The 16,449-nt window shown below is 42.0% G+C and overlaps 2 protein-coding genes across 2 annotated transcripts; one reads left to right on the top strand and one right to left on the bottom strand.

Annotated features, from left to right (window-relative positions):
* Positions 1-2,562: 2,562 nt before the first annotated feature.
* LOC122643565 (11S globulin seed storage protein 2-like) lies at positions 2,563-4,641 on the top strand. Its single transcript, XM_043837205.1, has 5 exons — positions 2,563-2,656; positions 2,750-2,981; positions 3,208-3,491; positions 3,663-4,139; positions 4,258-4,641. Exons 1-5 carry the CDS (start codon positions 2,573-2,575, stop codon positions 4,639-4,641), a joined length of 1,461 nt encoding a protein of 486 aa, XP_043693140.1. The 5' UTR covers positions 2,563-2,572.
* Positions 4,642-9,280: 4,639 nt separating this feature from the next.
* LOC122643439 (12S seed storage protein CRB-like) lies at positions 9,281-13,999 on the bottom strand. The gene is made up of 3 exons (XM_043837077.1): positions 13,760-13,999; positions 10,475-10,663; positions 9,281-9,598 (listed from the first exon to the last, which is right to left on the bottom strand). Exons 1-3 carry the CDS (start codon positions 13,997-13,999, stop codon positions 9,281-9,283), a joined length of 747 nt encoding a protein of 248 aa, XP_043693012.1.
* Positions 14,000-16,449: the final 2,450 nt, after the last annotated feature.

Genomic DNA, 16,449 nt, shown 5'->3' with positions numbered 1-16,449 from the left:
CTCTCCCTATTATTTCTCCTTTGCATGGTTATGCACGTAACAAAAAATTGCAGCAGCTTGACCAAGCCATCCAATTTCTGCTTGAGTGGAGCCTGTTTGACGGTTGTGTTAGAATTTAGCTTTGCACTAGAGTAGCAGTTGGGCTGTCCCATTGTGCAATTCGGGCTGGGTTGGGGCACCTTAACTGAAACCTGATCCAGACCAAGTTGGCCCAAAGCCACCCTTATCTGGGCTAACCTTATATAGAATGTCCCTCATTAAGGTTCAGTTGATTTGGTGTCGAGCTACAAATCAAGGTAGTTGTTTGGGATTTAGGGAGAAAGAACATTGTCAGAATGTGTAGCATACACTAGCACATCCCTGTGTCTATCTCTCTCCTCTCTTCCTATCAAATGACATATCTGTCCCCAGGGAGAAAAGAGATAGACACAGGGAGGTGCTAGTGTATGTTACGTAGCTGGACAAGAAACTCAATCCTTAATTTCTAAATCGAAGATCGATCAGAACCTTGAAAAGCCTGTGGGCTAGGAGAGTTTGGGTTAACCCACCCAATTGTCAACTGCTCATGGATCAGCCTAGCTACCAGTAGGGGTGTAAGAAAACCAAGTTGCCAAGCTTGGTACGTACCCCAGTTTGGACTTTGGACATCCTCTTCTCTTGAGCTAAGTTTTGAACTCCATAAGTATTTTGTTTTGGGGTACAATGTCTTGTATTCCGTTGCTTAGATATGTGGGTTGATTCTAAAGGGCCACTAAGAGGTCGTAGGCCTTAAGGAAAAAATTAAGCACTATATGGTTATTTCGGTAAAATTTTTGTATTAGGTTTTGCTATGTAGCGAGGATTCTTTTTCTATAATGCAATCTGAGAGAGGTGGACGGGCAACTGCAATCCTATTCTCTATTAATAATGAAATAGATCTCGTCTCACTATGGACATAAGTAATCTTGTCGAACCACGTAAATCCTTGTGCATTGTGTGATTGTTTATTTACAATTTTCATTCTTTTCTGCATCATTTTATGTTATTGTTTTCTACATTATGCTGTTGTTCCCATACCCAAATAAAATAAGTGGGTTGGTGCGTCACGTCGGTGGCCGACATTATAAAACCTTTAGTCAAACCTTTCAGCATAGATCATGAGCTAAGTGTGGCTAGTTAAGATTGTGGTAGGATTGACTCAGCTAAGTAGCTTGCCATGTGGGTAACATAGTTGGCTTGAAAAAGATCCTGTCAATTCGGGCAGCGTGCAGCCGTGTACAGCACTTGAGATGAGGCGGGCGCATTGACCGCCTTACCCTTGCTCGGGCAAGGCATTTGGGTAGGGGTAAGGCGGTAAATGCGCACCACCTCATCTCAGGTGCTGCACATGCAGCACTGCTGCCCGGATTGACAGGAGCCGAGTCTTAACAGTAATTTGTAGAAGAGACACAGTTATTTCGTTTTTGTGTTTTTCATTCTTTCCTTTTTTTTTTGGGTAACAGTTTTTTCGTTCTTTCTAAGGCGTTTATCGTTTCTTTTATAATTTATAAATATTTGTTCTCAACACTACCAAACGCATTTCTTTCCCATAGAAATATTGTAAAAGAAATATATAAAAAGAAGGGCAAGGGAATGCTGCCTGGGCCTCTAGAGCCTGCATGTGCGCAGGTCAATGGGAGCTAACGCATAAGCATTGACCTGAGTGGAATTTCCGCCTTTCCATGGGGCAAGGTGATTTTATGTCTAGGTGTAGGAGCCATGCGACCAGGTAATGTTCTTTTCCCTAAAAAGAAATACATCTGACTCAGAAATAGTTTTTAGAATATAGATATTACCAAACAGACCCTTTATGGCTGATTAAGATTCAATACTAAAGCCCATGAGTAGTTTATTTATGGCCCAAATCCACATTGATTTTGCCTATCATCTCCAAAATCCTAGCTTCCTAAACAGTATCTGCTTTGTAGTTTGTAGAGCTCTACAGCTTGAGATTACTAATTACACTCTTTTCCTACAATGGACTAGATGGCAACGCAAACTCTAACCCGAGACCTTACGAATCCTGATTGAGTCTCAAGACTCTCACTAGGACAAATTAATGGCTGCCATATATGTACATGTGTAGCAGAACAAAGGTAATTAAAGACTCCAAACACCGTAGGTCCCTCGTCCTTAATTATTCTATTATTTCTTCGGGTTCCTGGGCCAGGGAGGGTGATGATCATCAGAGACTCATAGCCAATACCCCAGCAAAGTGTTTGATAAAAATTGGAGAGGTGTTATGTGAGAACTGAGTAACACTTCGTCGTTCACCACGTCTGTGATGCCACCATCAACACGAAGCTGTATAAACTTGGTACCATTGCTAGGTGGCGTACGACTGAGGTAACACAGACCGGCCAGAGTTTGATTCCCTTCTACAACAACAGTCCAAATCTTTCCTGACTATAAAATGGGCTTCAGGCCCAGCCCTTTTCAGTAACTCTCTCACCTTCCATTTCTGCAATCTGTATTACTCTTTACTCTTCATTGCTTTCCTGGCCTGTTAAGTGCTTTCGTACGTAGTGCTTGCTTGCCGTGAGCTCACACAGCCATGGCTAAGAAACTTTCTATTCTACTCATAGCCACTTTCCTCTCTTTACTTCTCGTGGCCAACCATGCTGTGGCCAACAAAGAAGTCGAGGCCACCAAAGAAGTCGAGGCCAACAATGCTGATGCCAAAATCGAACTTGTGACCAACAATCCTGAGGCCATCAACGAAAACGAACAGAGGCATAGGCAAACACGCCAGAGAGAAGCCCGCCAGTGCCGTCTCCAGAGTATCTCAGCGAGTCAGCCCAGCCGACGCATTCAGTCAGAGGGAGGCGTGACCGAGTTCTGGGACGAGTTTGAGGACCAGTTCCAATGCACCGGTGTTGCAGCCATGAGAAATACCATCCAACCTAACTCCCTCTCTTTGCCCAATTACTCTCCCTCACCACGCCTCGTCTACATTGAACAAGGTCTGTGTGTGCTTGTGTGTGTTTAGAAATTTCTATTTTTATAATGAGTACTACTGACTTGATTATGTAGAATCACGGAAAATCCTAAATCACCTGAGGATGTGCCACTTGGCATGACGCATTTTAAAACCATGAGACCTATTTTTCAAACGGATAATATCATAGCATCGATAGGGCCAGGTTCGTGACACTTCAGATTCTAATTCATGAATGTTGATGCACACAAGTCGAGGGTTGGTAGGGATACCCTTCCCAGGCTGCCCAGAGACATACGACTCATCAAGAGGAGGACAGTCTCTAAGGGGGTCAGAGGATAGAAGCGAAGGACAAGAAGGAGGGAGGAGAAGGAGTGACCAACACCAGAAGGTACATCGTGTACACAAAGGAGACCTTGTTGCACTTCCAGCTGGTGTAGCCCATTGGTGCCTCAACGATGGAAACGAAGAGCTCATCGCTGTCTCCGTCACCGACCTTAACAACCAAGCCAACCAGCTCGACCAGAAACTAAGAGTAACCATAACCAAGCTATCTATCTCTTCTCTCTCTCTCTTCTCTCTCTCTCTCTCTCTCTCTCTCTCTCTCTCTCTCTCTCTCTCTCTCTCTCTCTCTCTCTCTCTCTCTGTCTCTGTATATATATATATTATTTAATACTAATGGTACACTTGATGGAATGCAATGCAGTCGTACTACCTCGCCGGGGGGCGAAACCATGAATCACAGAGAGGGCCACAAAGAAGACAGCAACGAGGGTGGGAGAGTGAGACCTTCCAAAACGTATTCAGGGCCTTTGATGAGAACTTGATGGCAGAGGCCCTCAACGTTCCTGTGGAGACAGTGAGGAACATGCAGAGAGAAGACAAGAGAGGTTATATCGTTAGGGTACGAAAAGATATGAGCGTAATCCGACCCGATGAATATGAAGAAGATGATGAAGGAGAAGAAAGCAGAGAGGGTGGTCACAGATACGGACAACGAGAAGGAAGGTCAAATGGACTTGAGGAGACCGTGTGCACCACAAGGATCCACCATTACATGGACAACCCCAGCGAAGCTGATGTCTATTCTAGACACGCAGGCCGTCTCAATCTCGTTAACAAGCTCAAGCTCCCCATCCTCTCTTACTTGGACTTGAGCGCCGAGAAAGGCGAACTTCTTCCGGTAAATAAAACAATAAAAATAAAAAAAAGCCTCAAAACAAAACCGAGTTGACTCACTGGGTTATACTACGACGGTAACTCACCGAATTTTGTTGTTGTTGTTGATGTTATTATTGCAGAATGCCATACACGCACCCCACTGGTCGATGAACGCACACAGCATAGTGTACGTGACGCGAGGAGAGGCGCGCGTGCAGGTCGTTGGGAACAACGGAGAGAGGTTGTTGGATGATAGGGTGAGAGAAGGAGACATATTCAGCATTCCACAGTACTTCGCTTCGACAGCTAGGGCAGGGAGGAACGGGTTTGAGTGGGTAGCCTTCAAGACCTCAGCCATGCCCATTAAGAACTCACTTGTAGGGTCCACTTCGGTGTTCAGGGCAATGCCGGCCCAAGTCCTTGCAGAGTCATATGGGCTCAGAATCCAGGAAGCCCAGAAGCTCAAGTTCAGCAGGGACCAGTACACCGTGCTTCTGCCTCCAAGCAGGAGTTCCTCTTACTAAGGCATATCCGAGAGTAACTACTATGAGTACCCTTTAGCGTTTCGAGACAGAGAGAGATGAGAAGTTTTCTTTTCCTTCCACTAATAAATTTTTAAGTCTTTTGATGTAATCTATCTACCATTAATAAACAACGTAAGTTTGGTATTTTCAAGTCTTTTATCTGTTTTATTCTCTTCTTAGTTTTTATGTTTGTCTGTTTGGTAAAAGCACTTTATTTAGAAAACGTGAAAACTCATGGCTGTAGAACATATAAATCCATTAGCCATGTATTGAAAATAGGCAACACCATCGTGCACGTTACCGATAGGACCATACTTGCGAGGGAGTCAATACAATTGTACGTTAATCTCCCTTGGAACTAAACAAAAGATACAACTTTAAAAACAAGAAGATAGATGTATACATCTCCAAGATGGTACGCAAAGAGAGTGGTGAAGAGTGCAGCCCTCCTTGCAAATATGAGATTATACTCTTGTTATTCGATTCAATAATAATCCGATCATAACCTTAAGCAATTGCTTCAAGTAAAGAATTCCCAATTGTCAAAGCCTCACCCAAAGCAATATCACCAAAATGTGCTGTAATCAACACCACATGCAGAGGATGACCAGCACAGTCGCGACTGATTATTCCAATACCAGCTGCAAACCCATTTAAAGGTAAAGATGCATCACAATTTATTTTCACCTGGCCTGGAATTGTCGCACTCCAAGATACCAAATTTGTTGAAGCAACAGGTAATGAAATTTGATGTGTATCAAAGACAGTTTGGGATTTCATAATATCTCTAAAACCCAAGAGAGAAGATCGGATAACTTCTTGAGTCCATCTGCATCGTCCAAAAACAACATCATTACAAGCTTTTTATAACATCCAACATATGAAGGTACAAAGTGAAACCACTTCCCGTTTGGTCACCTTATCTGGAGATGCTATAGAATCCCATGCCTGAATCCATTGGGACAAAGAGGGATCATCAACTGATGATAAAACATGCCCCAAAGAACTTCCAAACCATACAACCCGTGCAAAAGGACTTCCAAGTAGAATATGAGAGATTGTCTCCATATTACCACAACAGTGGCATCCACTATCAACATTGACATTACGGTATCGCAAGGTATCGGCTGTGCCAACACTTGAAGCGCAAGATCTCCACAAAAAGCGCTGAATCTTTGGTAAAATATTTGAATACCAAATTTTCTTCCAAGCAACAGATGGAATATTTGACCAAGAATGAGTGCGAGAGGTAAATGCAGCCAAGATCCTACCATCAGTTTTTTGTGAAGAGAGCATGTGATACGCACTTTTCACCGAAAAACACCCATTCTTCAAAGCCATCCATTCAAGCTTGTCAGGGTTTGAAAATAAAGGAAGCTGGATCTGTAATATATTAATCACATCTGAAGAACAAACTAAAGTGTCTAGCAGATCCATATTCCAATTCATATTTTCATGGTCAATAAGATCACTCACCATATGAAAGGGGCAAAAATCAGGGCGTTGTGTAAGTACCTTATAACCTTTAATGGTAGGCACCCAACGATATGTCCAAATGTCAACCGACTGCCCATCTCCAATATGCCAACGTATTCCTTGGTTTAGTACCTTTATTCCTTCTAATATAATTCTCAAGCCCCAACTTGGAGCATTATCTTCCTTCGCATTTAGTAAGGAACAATGCGGATAATTAATGGATTTTAGAAAACAAGCAAGCAAACAATTATCATCGGACCATAAACGCCAAGCAATCTTGGATAAGATAGCACTATTATGTATAGAAGGATCACAAAAACCTAGTCCACCCGGCTCATTCAATTGGCATAATTGATCCCAAGAAATCCAATGCATCTTTGGTTTCCCATTTGTCTCACCCCAAAAGAAATTTGATGCCACCAGCCTCAAATGTTTGTGATAGGAAGCCGGTAGTTTGAAGTGCATACTAGCATAATTAGACATAGAAAAAACAACTGACCGTAGCAAAACCTCCTTCCCAGCATGAGAGGAAAGCTTTGACTTCCATCCTTGAAGCTTGTTATCTACTTTGGTGCTACTATCTTGAAATAGCAAAGATTTAGACAAACTAAAATCAGCAGGTAGTTCAAGATATTTTTTAGGTCCATCACCATATGGAATGTGTAGTATCCTAAAAAACCACCGCTTCCATTTAATGTGTGTATTTGGGGAGAAAGTCAAGCATGACTTCTGCAAATTGATGGCTTGCCATGATGCCTTGCAATTGGTAGGTAGGCAGTCTCTCAAAGTGTATAACTCTTCTAACTTACATTCAGAGAAAAGAAGACTGTCATCTGCAAACAATATATGAGAGATAGGCATTGCCAGATTTCATACCTTTACACCATGGATTGCACCTGTAGCTTCATGATGCATAAGAAGTCAAATCAATGCATGAGAGCGAAGAATAAAAAATGCTGATGATAAAGGGCAGCCTTGTCTCACACCCCGTGAGGGTGTTATATAACCACATGATACACCATTTACAAGAATACCATAAGAAATATTAGTGAGACATGCCATAATCATCTTCACCCAACACCAACAGAAGCCAAATTTTAGAAGTATTGGCTCAATAAAGCCCCACTCAAGCCTACCATAAACCTTTTTTTTCATATCTGATTTCAATGCTACAAAATTCTTCCTTCCTCTCTTTTTCTTTTCTATGTAGTGAAATAATTCATAGGCAATGAAAGTATTATCTGAAATGGATCTGTTTGGAATAAAGACTGATTGGTAAAGGGATACCACATCATTTAAGATCAATTTAAGCCTTGTTGCCATAATTTTGGTGATCACTTTATACACCACAGGGCAAAGAGCAATAGGCCGATCAGTTTTTTTCCCTAGATTTTTCACCTTTGGGATAAGGCAAAGAAGAGTCTCATTTAAAGAAATCCTTAATAAAGTTACAGAGATCTCTACCTGAATAATATTCCAATACCATTGAAAAAAGCTGGTGGAAAACCATCAACCCCAGGAGATTTGAGCGGACTCATAGCAAAAAGAGCACTTTTCACAAGTAATAAAAAAAGAGACAAATCCACTAGTAATAACATATTCACCCCCTCTAGGTTATTTAACTAGAATTGATCCATCATCCTTCTGTGTTAGACGTTGAAGACTGAGTTAGAGAGACATCATTCGTGTTGGAGAAGCAAAGCCAAACGAGACAGAGAGGGCGTCCCAGATGGCTTTGCTCGTAGTTTGCCAAGAACGATAGAGATCAGATTCTGTAAGAGAGGCCATTAATAGGCTCAAAAGAGAAGTGTCTTGTTGATCCCATAAGACCACTTTATTATTGGTGAAGCCTGATCTCAGTCCAAAAAGTGCAGTGGGGATCTTCGGAGGGCCGTTTCAGCTTCGAAGCGTGCCAGAAATGCCTATATTACATATTGTTGAGACCTTCGAATCGATATGTATTTCGATATATGTTCAGTTCTGATCCAAACCAGACCGGATGGGTTTTTTGGGCTTCTAGGGGCATTTCTGTAGTTTTTTGGGTTAGGGCTTTCTTATAAAGTGTTCTTATCTCGTTGAGAGGAAAAGGTGAGATTTGAGGGTTTGTAATTGTTCCTCAGAAAAGTTGTGAAACCAATTTTTATCGCCGACCTTGGATATAGCCTACCTTCTTGGGGGTGAACCATGTAAAATTCTTGTGTTGTGTCTTTGTGCGTTTGGTCTTCTCTTCTATTTCATTTTCTTTTGCAAAAATCCCCATTTGGGCCTTGTTTTTTCTAACACGCTTTAGTGGGATCAGCAAGACACAACTTCGAACCATCGACATGGCCATAGAGATTTTGACTGAATAGAAAAGAGGTGAGTTGAGCTTGCCGTTGAAGATAGTTAGATCTGGTAAGCCGGAAGATAGTTAGAGAGAAAGAGAGAGAGAGAGGGCGGCAGCAGTAGCAGGCGGGGTAAGGATGGCGGTAGATGAAACTGAACCAGGTTCTAGCGACATGGTTGCTGTTGAGAAGAGCTAGGGAATGGAGAAAAAAGATCGGCTAGGGTTTTAGAGAGCGTGGGTTCTATATCATGATCCAACGCAAGTTTTAGGAGTGGAAATCATATTGTGTTTATTGATCAAAGTGATTATATATATATACAAGATGGATGTTAAACCCTAGTCGGCTATATAATCAAAGAGATTGATCCTCACAGAGATACTCAAGAGATTTACAAGATATATAGGAGTCTACATGAAATATCGACTTCCCTATTGAGTGAGAACCGAATATTTAGTTTCCGATATATTGGGATCGTTAACCCCTAATTCTTGGCGTTCCCCTTCTCTTCTGTTGCAGTTGCAAAGGAAGGTGAAGTGGTGAACAAAGACTAAAAAGTTTCAAGATTCTCAACTTCGAAACTATAATTCTTGGCCTATTATAGTTTTAGATAAGTGTTTCTTATGCTTGTATTGATCACCCACAGAGGGAGAGAGTTTCTTTTAAGATTAAACATGAAATGAATGAAATATCCTTTAATTAAGCATAACAAACCTCCCAGCCCAAATAGAGCTTTTATTTAACATTTACTTTACTACTTACTACGTACATCAAAAGATAGATAGATTACTTTCTAGCAGAAAACAATGGAACCCTACAGTCCAGAGACATTGTTTAACTCAAGCAGAGTTCCATTCCTGAGATCTATGAGACCTTGGTCTGAGGATTTGAACCTCTTCCCTATTGTACTTAAGTCTGCTTGCTTCCTCCCTCGACAGCCGGAACGCATTGGCCAATATATCAACTGGCATTCCCCGGAGCACTAACGTTTTTCCAGCAAGTGGGTTGGTCTTTGGATTCTCATTGGTCTTAAATGAAACCCATTCGAATCCTTCATCTCCCGATTGCTTCATCACCACAAATCCCTGTGGTACTATAAGTATGTGACCCTCATGTAGCTCTCCATTGAAGACTGGTCTCTCGTAGTTCCCAACAATCTAAATGCGAGCATTTCCTTTGGTCACGTAATTACACTGCACGTTCGGGTGCCAATGAGGTGTGTGGATTGAGTTCTGCCAAAAAAAATATAAGCCTTGTTATGGTGAACTAATGTATGGGTGCTAGATTGGGCCAACTTAGTATGAGAAAGGGTTAAAAGCTTGATTTAACGTGTTTGATCAATTAGCTTTGGAACTTTTAAGTCATGGAGAAGACTACCTAGAGTATAGTGAAAACTGTCAAGAAAGGGCTTACACTGTAGAGAACTTCTCTGCCAGCGCTCAGTTGGAGATAGTTGAGGATTGGGACCTTTTGGCTATTGACAGAGGTTAGGTGTCCGGCATTTGGTGAGTAAAAATCAGCACGATCTGGGTCTCCAATGTTTTCCCTAATCCTCATGGAGCAGATGGTCTCCTCGAAGCCCCATTCCTTTGTTGTTGTTGTTCTTCTTCTTCACGTTCTTCACCTCTTGATGGATGTACCACGTGAAGGTCTCTCTCTACTCTAACGATATGGCCCTAACATCATCTCTGCCCTGTAATTTTCTTGTTGTTTCGGTGCCTACACTAAAAAGGTCGGCAAGTACTTCAACATCAAGACCACTGAAGAGGTTGTTGTTTTGTCTCTGCTGTTGTTGGCCTCTATGGTGCTGTTCATGTGACGAGCCACCTCTCTGTCTCTGCTAGGTCCCGGCTATTTGGAACCTCTGCATACCATTAATGAATCAATTATGAGTCACTCATTATATGTTGTTGGCTCAAAGAGAGAGAGAGATTTTCTAAATTTCTTTTTACGTACTCTTAGATTTTGGTCGAGCTGGTTAGCGTTGTTGTTGCCGTTGTCGTGCACGGTGATGGTGACAAGGGGTATATCACCATCGTTGTAGCACCAATGGGCCACTCCTGCAGGTATGACGATGATATCTCCTTCTCTGTAGTGTTGAATCCTCTGATGCTGATCTGGCCTTGATCTCTGGCTTTCTCCTCCCCTAAACCCTTGAGAGTGTTGAGCCGATTGAAACGTCTTAGGACAGCTAGGGAACACAGCTCCCATATAACCCCTACCTGTTTCATGAATCACGGAATCAAATATAATATTAGGTACTTGATTGATACGTCAAAAACTCTATAGCTGATGGAACACATCAAATCTTGTCTTTTAACCTATCCTATATTAAATTGGCGCAATTTAATGCTCATACACTTAGATTGAGTCCCGTTAGACACATAACATAGAAACTAGAAAAAGGGTAGGTTGTTAACCTTGGATAATGTAGGTGAGGCTATAAGAGTTGTCGAAGAAAGGCAAAAGAAGGCCTCGGGGTTCGATAACATTTCGAGTTGCTGAAACTTCGGCGCATTCAAAATCATCGCTGTTCTCATCCCAGTACTCGGTGTAACCAGCCTCGGGGTCGATACGGTGTCTGCATTATTGAGCTCTGAGGTTCTCGATCATGCACTGTCTCTGGCCTTGGAAGTGGTGTTGTTGCTCTCGCTGGGTTGGGAGCCATTGGTGTTTCTCTAACTGGGCTATGGAGCCATGAAACAAGGCGATAAATCAAACGAAAAGAGAAAGCATGGTAGATTGGGTCATGGTGTGGAACCAAACTTTGATCGAAGTTTTGAAGACTACTTTTCAAGTACTATTTTGAGGAGAAGGAAGCGAATGATCTGTAGTATTTATAGGAGAGGAAGATGGGTTACAGATTGACAAATGTTTAGGTGGATTTTTAGAAATAAATTGGGGCCTACGCCATTCTTCACTCTGCATGCCTACTTAACGCTGATCCTCAACTCCAGTTGCCACCTTAATTAATTTCTGTGGACCATTTGGGTTGGCCACGCGACACGGATACGGGGTGTTCGTGCGTGTTTTGTTGGAAAATGAAGGATGTAAGAGTTTGAATTAAGGTTTGTTTTCTGTTGATATGACATGCACAGTGCTAGTACTCTGTCTCCCTCTCTCTTCTCTCAAACCAAGCAATTCAGATCGTCTACGGCGAAGCTGTCGTAGCGGCTTGTGTCGCACGTGCAATGACCGCCTTACCTCCACTTGGACAAGGCGTTTGGGCAGGGGTAAAGTGGTCTTTGCATGTGTGGCTCAGTCTGCATGGTACAGGCCGCTACAGGTAGCGCGCCGTAGAGGATCTGGATCCCAAACCACAATACACTCACGAGGATCCAAATCTTCTACGGCGCGCTACTCATAACGATCTGTGCTGCGCAGACTAAGCCGCGCGTGCGAAGACCGCCTTACCCCTACCCAAACGCCTTGCTCGAGCGGGGGTAAGGCGGTCATGGCGTGCGCGGCCCAGTCTGCGCCGCACAGGCCGCTACGGGCAGTTGTGCCATAGATGATCTGAATTGCACTCACGGGGCATTGTTCTCTGTGCCATAGCGCAGGCTGCGCCCAGGCACATGGGGGTGGGCACAATGACCACCCGGGCCCCCTGAGTGGCAGGCCCATGTGCCTAGGGGCAGCCTGCGCTGCAGCAAAGAGAACATTGTCCCTACACTCCATCATGTAATGTGTGAGATGCCAATATACACCGGCAGCGTTGATCCTTCCCCCATTCTTCATGTAGGTTGGTTCTTGGATTGATTCAATCAATGGTTTGGATACTTGTAGAGACCTCATTTTGCCACCTCAAAGGGTGTTCGTAATTAAAAGATGATGAATACTTTTTCAAGATCAAGAAAAAGTTCTATGTTTAGACTTAAGGGACTTCCCGCAATCTCGATGGTGTTAGAGATCATCTATCTAAAATGATTAAAATGCCCATGAAGGGTAAACAAGGTTGGAATGTGGCAATCTGGCCTCAAAGTTCGCCCAAATATCCAAATAATATTTTATTTCATCACATTAAAATTTGGTATGAAAATAAGCTCACTTACCCCTTGATTAAGAGAAGATTTCGTTTCACCCTGTGGGATCCACACTAGAGATAATTCCTTGTTGACTATAACAGTCCCTAAATTTCATACCAAGTAAAAATATGTAGAAATTGTGATAAAATGCCTTTGGAATCATCTAATTCGAACTTTTGGAACTCAAGATGTAGGTGTTCAAAGTTTCAGATAAAACCTGGGTTGGGTCAGGCTTAGCCCGGTCCAAAATAGAACCAAAATTTTAAAGGCCTCGTAGAAAATTTTGGATTCCACTCCAAATGGGTGAATCGACATGAAATAAGCATGATTCAACGCCGAGCGTGTCTCACTCAATGCCTACTCAACATCAAATGGGTTTTTTCCCACGTCGACCAAAACTCCTTCCAGGTCAAACTTCTTAGGGCTGGGTGTGGACATACATTGGGCCCTGTTTGACATTTAATACCCCTCGAGTCTATGTCGAGTGTTCTTTCTTCGACTGCATGTTCGACGTTGAAATTCATTTTTCTAACATCAAATAAAGCACCTTAAGTGTCGAATTCAAGGTTTTTTTTTCAGAATTTTGGACTCTGTGTTTCGTGAATTCCACCAACACAACGTCTTGTTCGTGACCTTTATGAGCCCAGACACTATCTAGGTTCATTCCTTGGCCCCTAAGAAAGCCCTAAGGCGTGTTTTACCACGTTAGTCCCTCAATTTTGATTGCCTAAAGGTTTTATCCTTTTTTTGGGCTATTGATATCTAGCCACTTAATCCTCACCCAAGATCAACTGTTCTGGGGTGGGATTGATCCCTCTACATCATCATTAGACTAAGGAAGCCTCCTAGGTCTTTAAATAGACCATTCCTCAATGTTTTGAAGAAGTTCTTGGCCTGTGTAAAGAGCCTTTGGAGTGTTAATAGAAACCCTAATTCTTAATACGAATTCGGAAGCTTTGTGCAATCATCCTAGCCCTCCTCCTGCGTTGTGGACACCCTCCACCCTCTCCGTTTCTTTTTTTTTTGGTAATGAGAACTTCATTCATTAGTGTGGGAAAAGCATGAGGTGTCAGAATTACAAATGTCCGACAACCAAGGAGTGGATATTGGCCAAGAAGTCCTACCCGCTACAGAGTTAGCCTTCCGAGCCAGGGAGTCAGCCACGTTGTTAATCTCCATGGGAATAAATGAGAAAGAGCAAGTTCTAATGTAAGTCATTAGAAGTTTGATGTCCTAGATAATGGGCCCAATTTCAAATGGTGAAGGGTAGTCGGAAGTGATGAACTTGACCACCTCCTGACAATTAGATTCCACTTGAAGCCACTCAATACATTCTGAGATTCCCAATAGCAGTCCATTTCTGATGGCAAACGCTTCTCCCTGAAGGATAGAGGTGAAGTTGAAGGGTTCAGAAACAGCCGCAATCACAACACCTTTCTCATCACGAATCACATAACCCAAGCCACCCTGGCCTTCTCTCAGGGATGCATCTAAGTTGAGTTTGAAGCCTTTGTGAGGAAGAGGCCTCGCCATGTTGGAGGGGATTGCTGACCTGCTTTAACCATTGACTTGGAGGAAATAATCTTCATCTTATGAAGAGCTTCCTTAAATTCTTGGAATTGCTTTAACCCTCTCCACTTCATGATCTACTGCACTAGGTACATTTCTTAATTATTCTCTTTTTCTTTGGCATATTTTTCTTCTTATTGTATTCTTCTTTTGTATGTTAGAAGGTGAGTGTAGCCAATACCTATTTAGATAGTGGAGACATATACACGCTACGATGATTATGATTTCGTTTTAGGGCTTTGCATTGCTAGTATATTAGTTCATTTACAGTCTCCTCATATTGTAATGATCTTCCTTTTACCTTTGTTTATTTTGTTCATTGCTTTGCATTGCTTTTATAGTTTTCATCATGGAAAAATGACTCTGTCTGGGAGCGTGGCACCTGCGCCCAGACACAAGATGGGGCAAAATGACCACCCTGCCTCCATGAAAGACGTATAATCCCACCCCTATTGATGCTTTTGCACGCACTACTCTCGGATTGAGAATGTGTTCCCTTTCATCATATATATGCATCTTTACTAACTTCTTCCTTTTATTGATGATTGTGTTTTACTTTGAAATTGCTCGTATCTGTGGGGTAGACCTTAATTATCTTATCCATCACTGAGTCAAACATAGTTTCTTATTCTATTAAAATGGAGGGGAATTACTTTGAAATCATTGATCCTTCTAGAGGCATACAACAAGGACATCCTCTACGTCCTCTCATTTTATTTTCTCTATAGAGATGTTATATATAGAGGTTACTAGGAGTATATAAGGAACTCAATATGTTTTTATATATCAAAGTGGCTCGAGGCGCTTTATAATTATACACCTCTTGTTTGCTGATGATTCATTTATTTTTTTGTCAAGCCAAGAGGGGGTATGCATTGACTACCAAAGCCATTTTGGATTTGTTTTCTGGTCTCTTAGGGCAGTACATGAACTATAGTAAATGTGATGTGTTTTTTTAATAGGAATGTCTCTAATGACGATTAATGATCATTTTTGTTTTCTTTGGTAGAAACGACTAAAGATCATTGACTAGTTTTTATTAGGGGTTAAAATCATACAAGACGATGCAACTTATGTAGGAACTAAGCTCTTTTACTCCAAAGCTAAATCAAAGGGCTTAAAGTATATCATTGATGGAGTAAAGAATTGTTTTAATTTAATCTGTTTTGTCAACCCTACCCACATATTGGATGGAATGCTTCTATTTTCCCAAAGTGTGTGAGAAGTTGGATTCGATTTATGCTAGGGTTTTTTTAAGGGAGTGTGGGAGCAGGTCAAAAAGAAAGGGTGGTTGATTGCTTGAAAGAAAATTTGTTTACCTAATTGTTATGGTGTTCTTGGCTTAAGGAGTCATAAAATTCATAATAAAGCTCTACTAATCAAATTGGCTTGGAGATTACTGACGGATGAGGGTGAGATTTGATCTTCTATTTTGAGAGCTAAGTTTGTTAGATCGAAATCCTTGTAGGATATTAAGGTTTAGGAAAAGAAGGGTTCTTGGGTTTGGAATAGTATAACTAAGGTATTGCCTATACTTAGGAAGATTGTGTATATGCGAATAGGGAACGGTGAAGATACATATGTTTAGCAAGACCCTTGGATCCCGACTGTGGAAAGCTTTTCTTTGACTCTACATGACAGGACAAAACTAGGCTGCTGACTGGGTTGCAGCCATGTTCCTACTGCCCTAATCATCATAGTTACCGACTTGAAGTCTTGAAGGATATTTTGAAAAATATAAAATCCTAAAGGAGTATTTATGAACCCAAGAGAGATGGAAACTACCAGATCTTTCAAGTTGGGCTGGGTGGTGCTAGGCATGCGCTCATAATTTCTAATGGAAAACCCAATATTAGGTCTATGTGTTTCTCTTTCTGAGAGACTGGCATCGCCTTATCTGGTTTGCATTGGTTATATTGCATCCTGGCTCTTACCTCCTACTTCATTTGGATCCATTGCAATCAGGTTTTGTTTCAAAATAAATTTAAAAACAAAAAAACCAAACCCGGCCCATGGGGGTATTAAATAATGTTTCTTACTGGTCTAGGGTTTTATCCCTTAATAGAAGTTCCACTTTGTCCTGATCCTCCAGATATTCTCGATTGTTTTTTTATTGGATTTCCGTTATATAGTCTTGTACAGGATCCTCCAGTGTTATATTAGGTAGTTGTGTTAGATAAAGATCGGGATCCTCTGCTGCCGGTACCCGTGCACGGGTAGAGTACGAGGCTGGCGAAATAACCATCCAACCCACTGCTCGAATACCCTACCCGGGTGAGATCCTTGTGGTATTCACTGTTCAGGCCCTGCCTGTGTAAGGTGAGGCTGCACGCCGGCCGCACGGGCAGGTGGCAGCAGAGGATCCAAATTGAAAATAAAACTTGCAGGATGAGTGGAGTTTGGTAATACAGAGC

Source organism: Telopea speciosissima, chromosome 1 (assembly GCF_018873765.1).
Source record: "Telopea speciosissima isolate NSW1024214 ecotype Mountain lineage chromosome 1, Tspe_v1, whole genome shotgun sequence".
Lineage (NCBI taxonomy): Eukaryota > Viridiplantae > Streptophyta > Magnoliopsida > Proteales > Proteaceae > Telopea > Telopea speciosissima.
Note: the sequence above shows the minus strand (reverse complement) of the source record. Positions and strands in the feature narration are given on the sequence as shown.

Bases quoted from the DNA above. Each gene is read 5' to 3' on its own strand.
- LOC122643439 (XM_043837077.1), bottom strand. From the start codon at position 13,999: ATGGCGAGGCCTCTTCCTCACAAAGGCTTCAAACTCAACTTAGATGCA. The intron at 10,664-13,759 runs GTGGTCAAGTTC...TTCATGAAACAG, and splicing joins TGGAATCTAATTGTCAGGAG to GTAGGGGTTATATGGGAGCT. The intron at 9,599-10,474 runs GTGATATACCCC...GCTCGCATTTAG, and splicing joins CCATTGGTGCTACAACGATG to ATTGTTGGGAACTACGAGAG.
- LOC122643565 (XM_043837205.1), top strand. From the start codon at position 2,573: ATGGCTAAGAAACTTTCTATTCTACTCATAGCCACTTTCCTCTCTTTA. The intron at 3,492-3,662 runs GTAACCATAACC...AATGCAATGCAG, and splicing joins AGCTCGACCAGAAACTAAGA to TCGTACTACCTCGCCGGGGG. The intron at 4,140-4,257 runs GTAAATAAAACA...TTATTATTGCAG, and splicing joins AGAAAGGCGAACTTCTTCCG to AATGCCATACACGCACCCCA.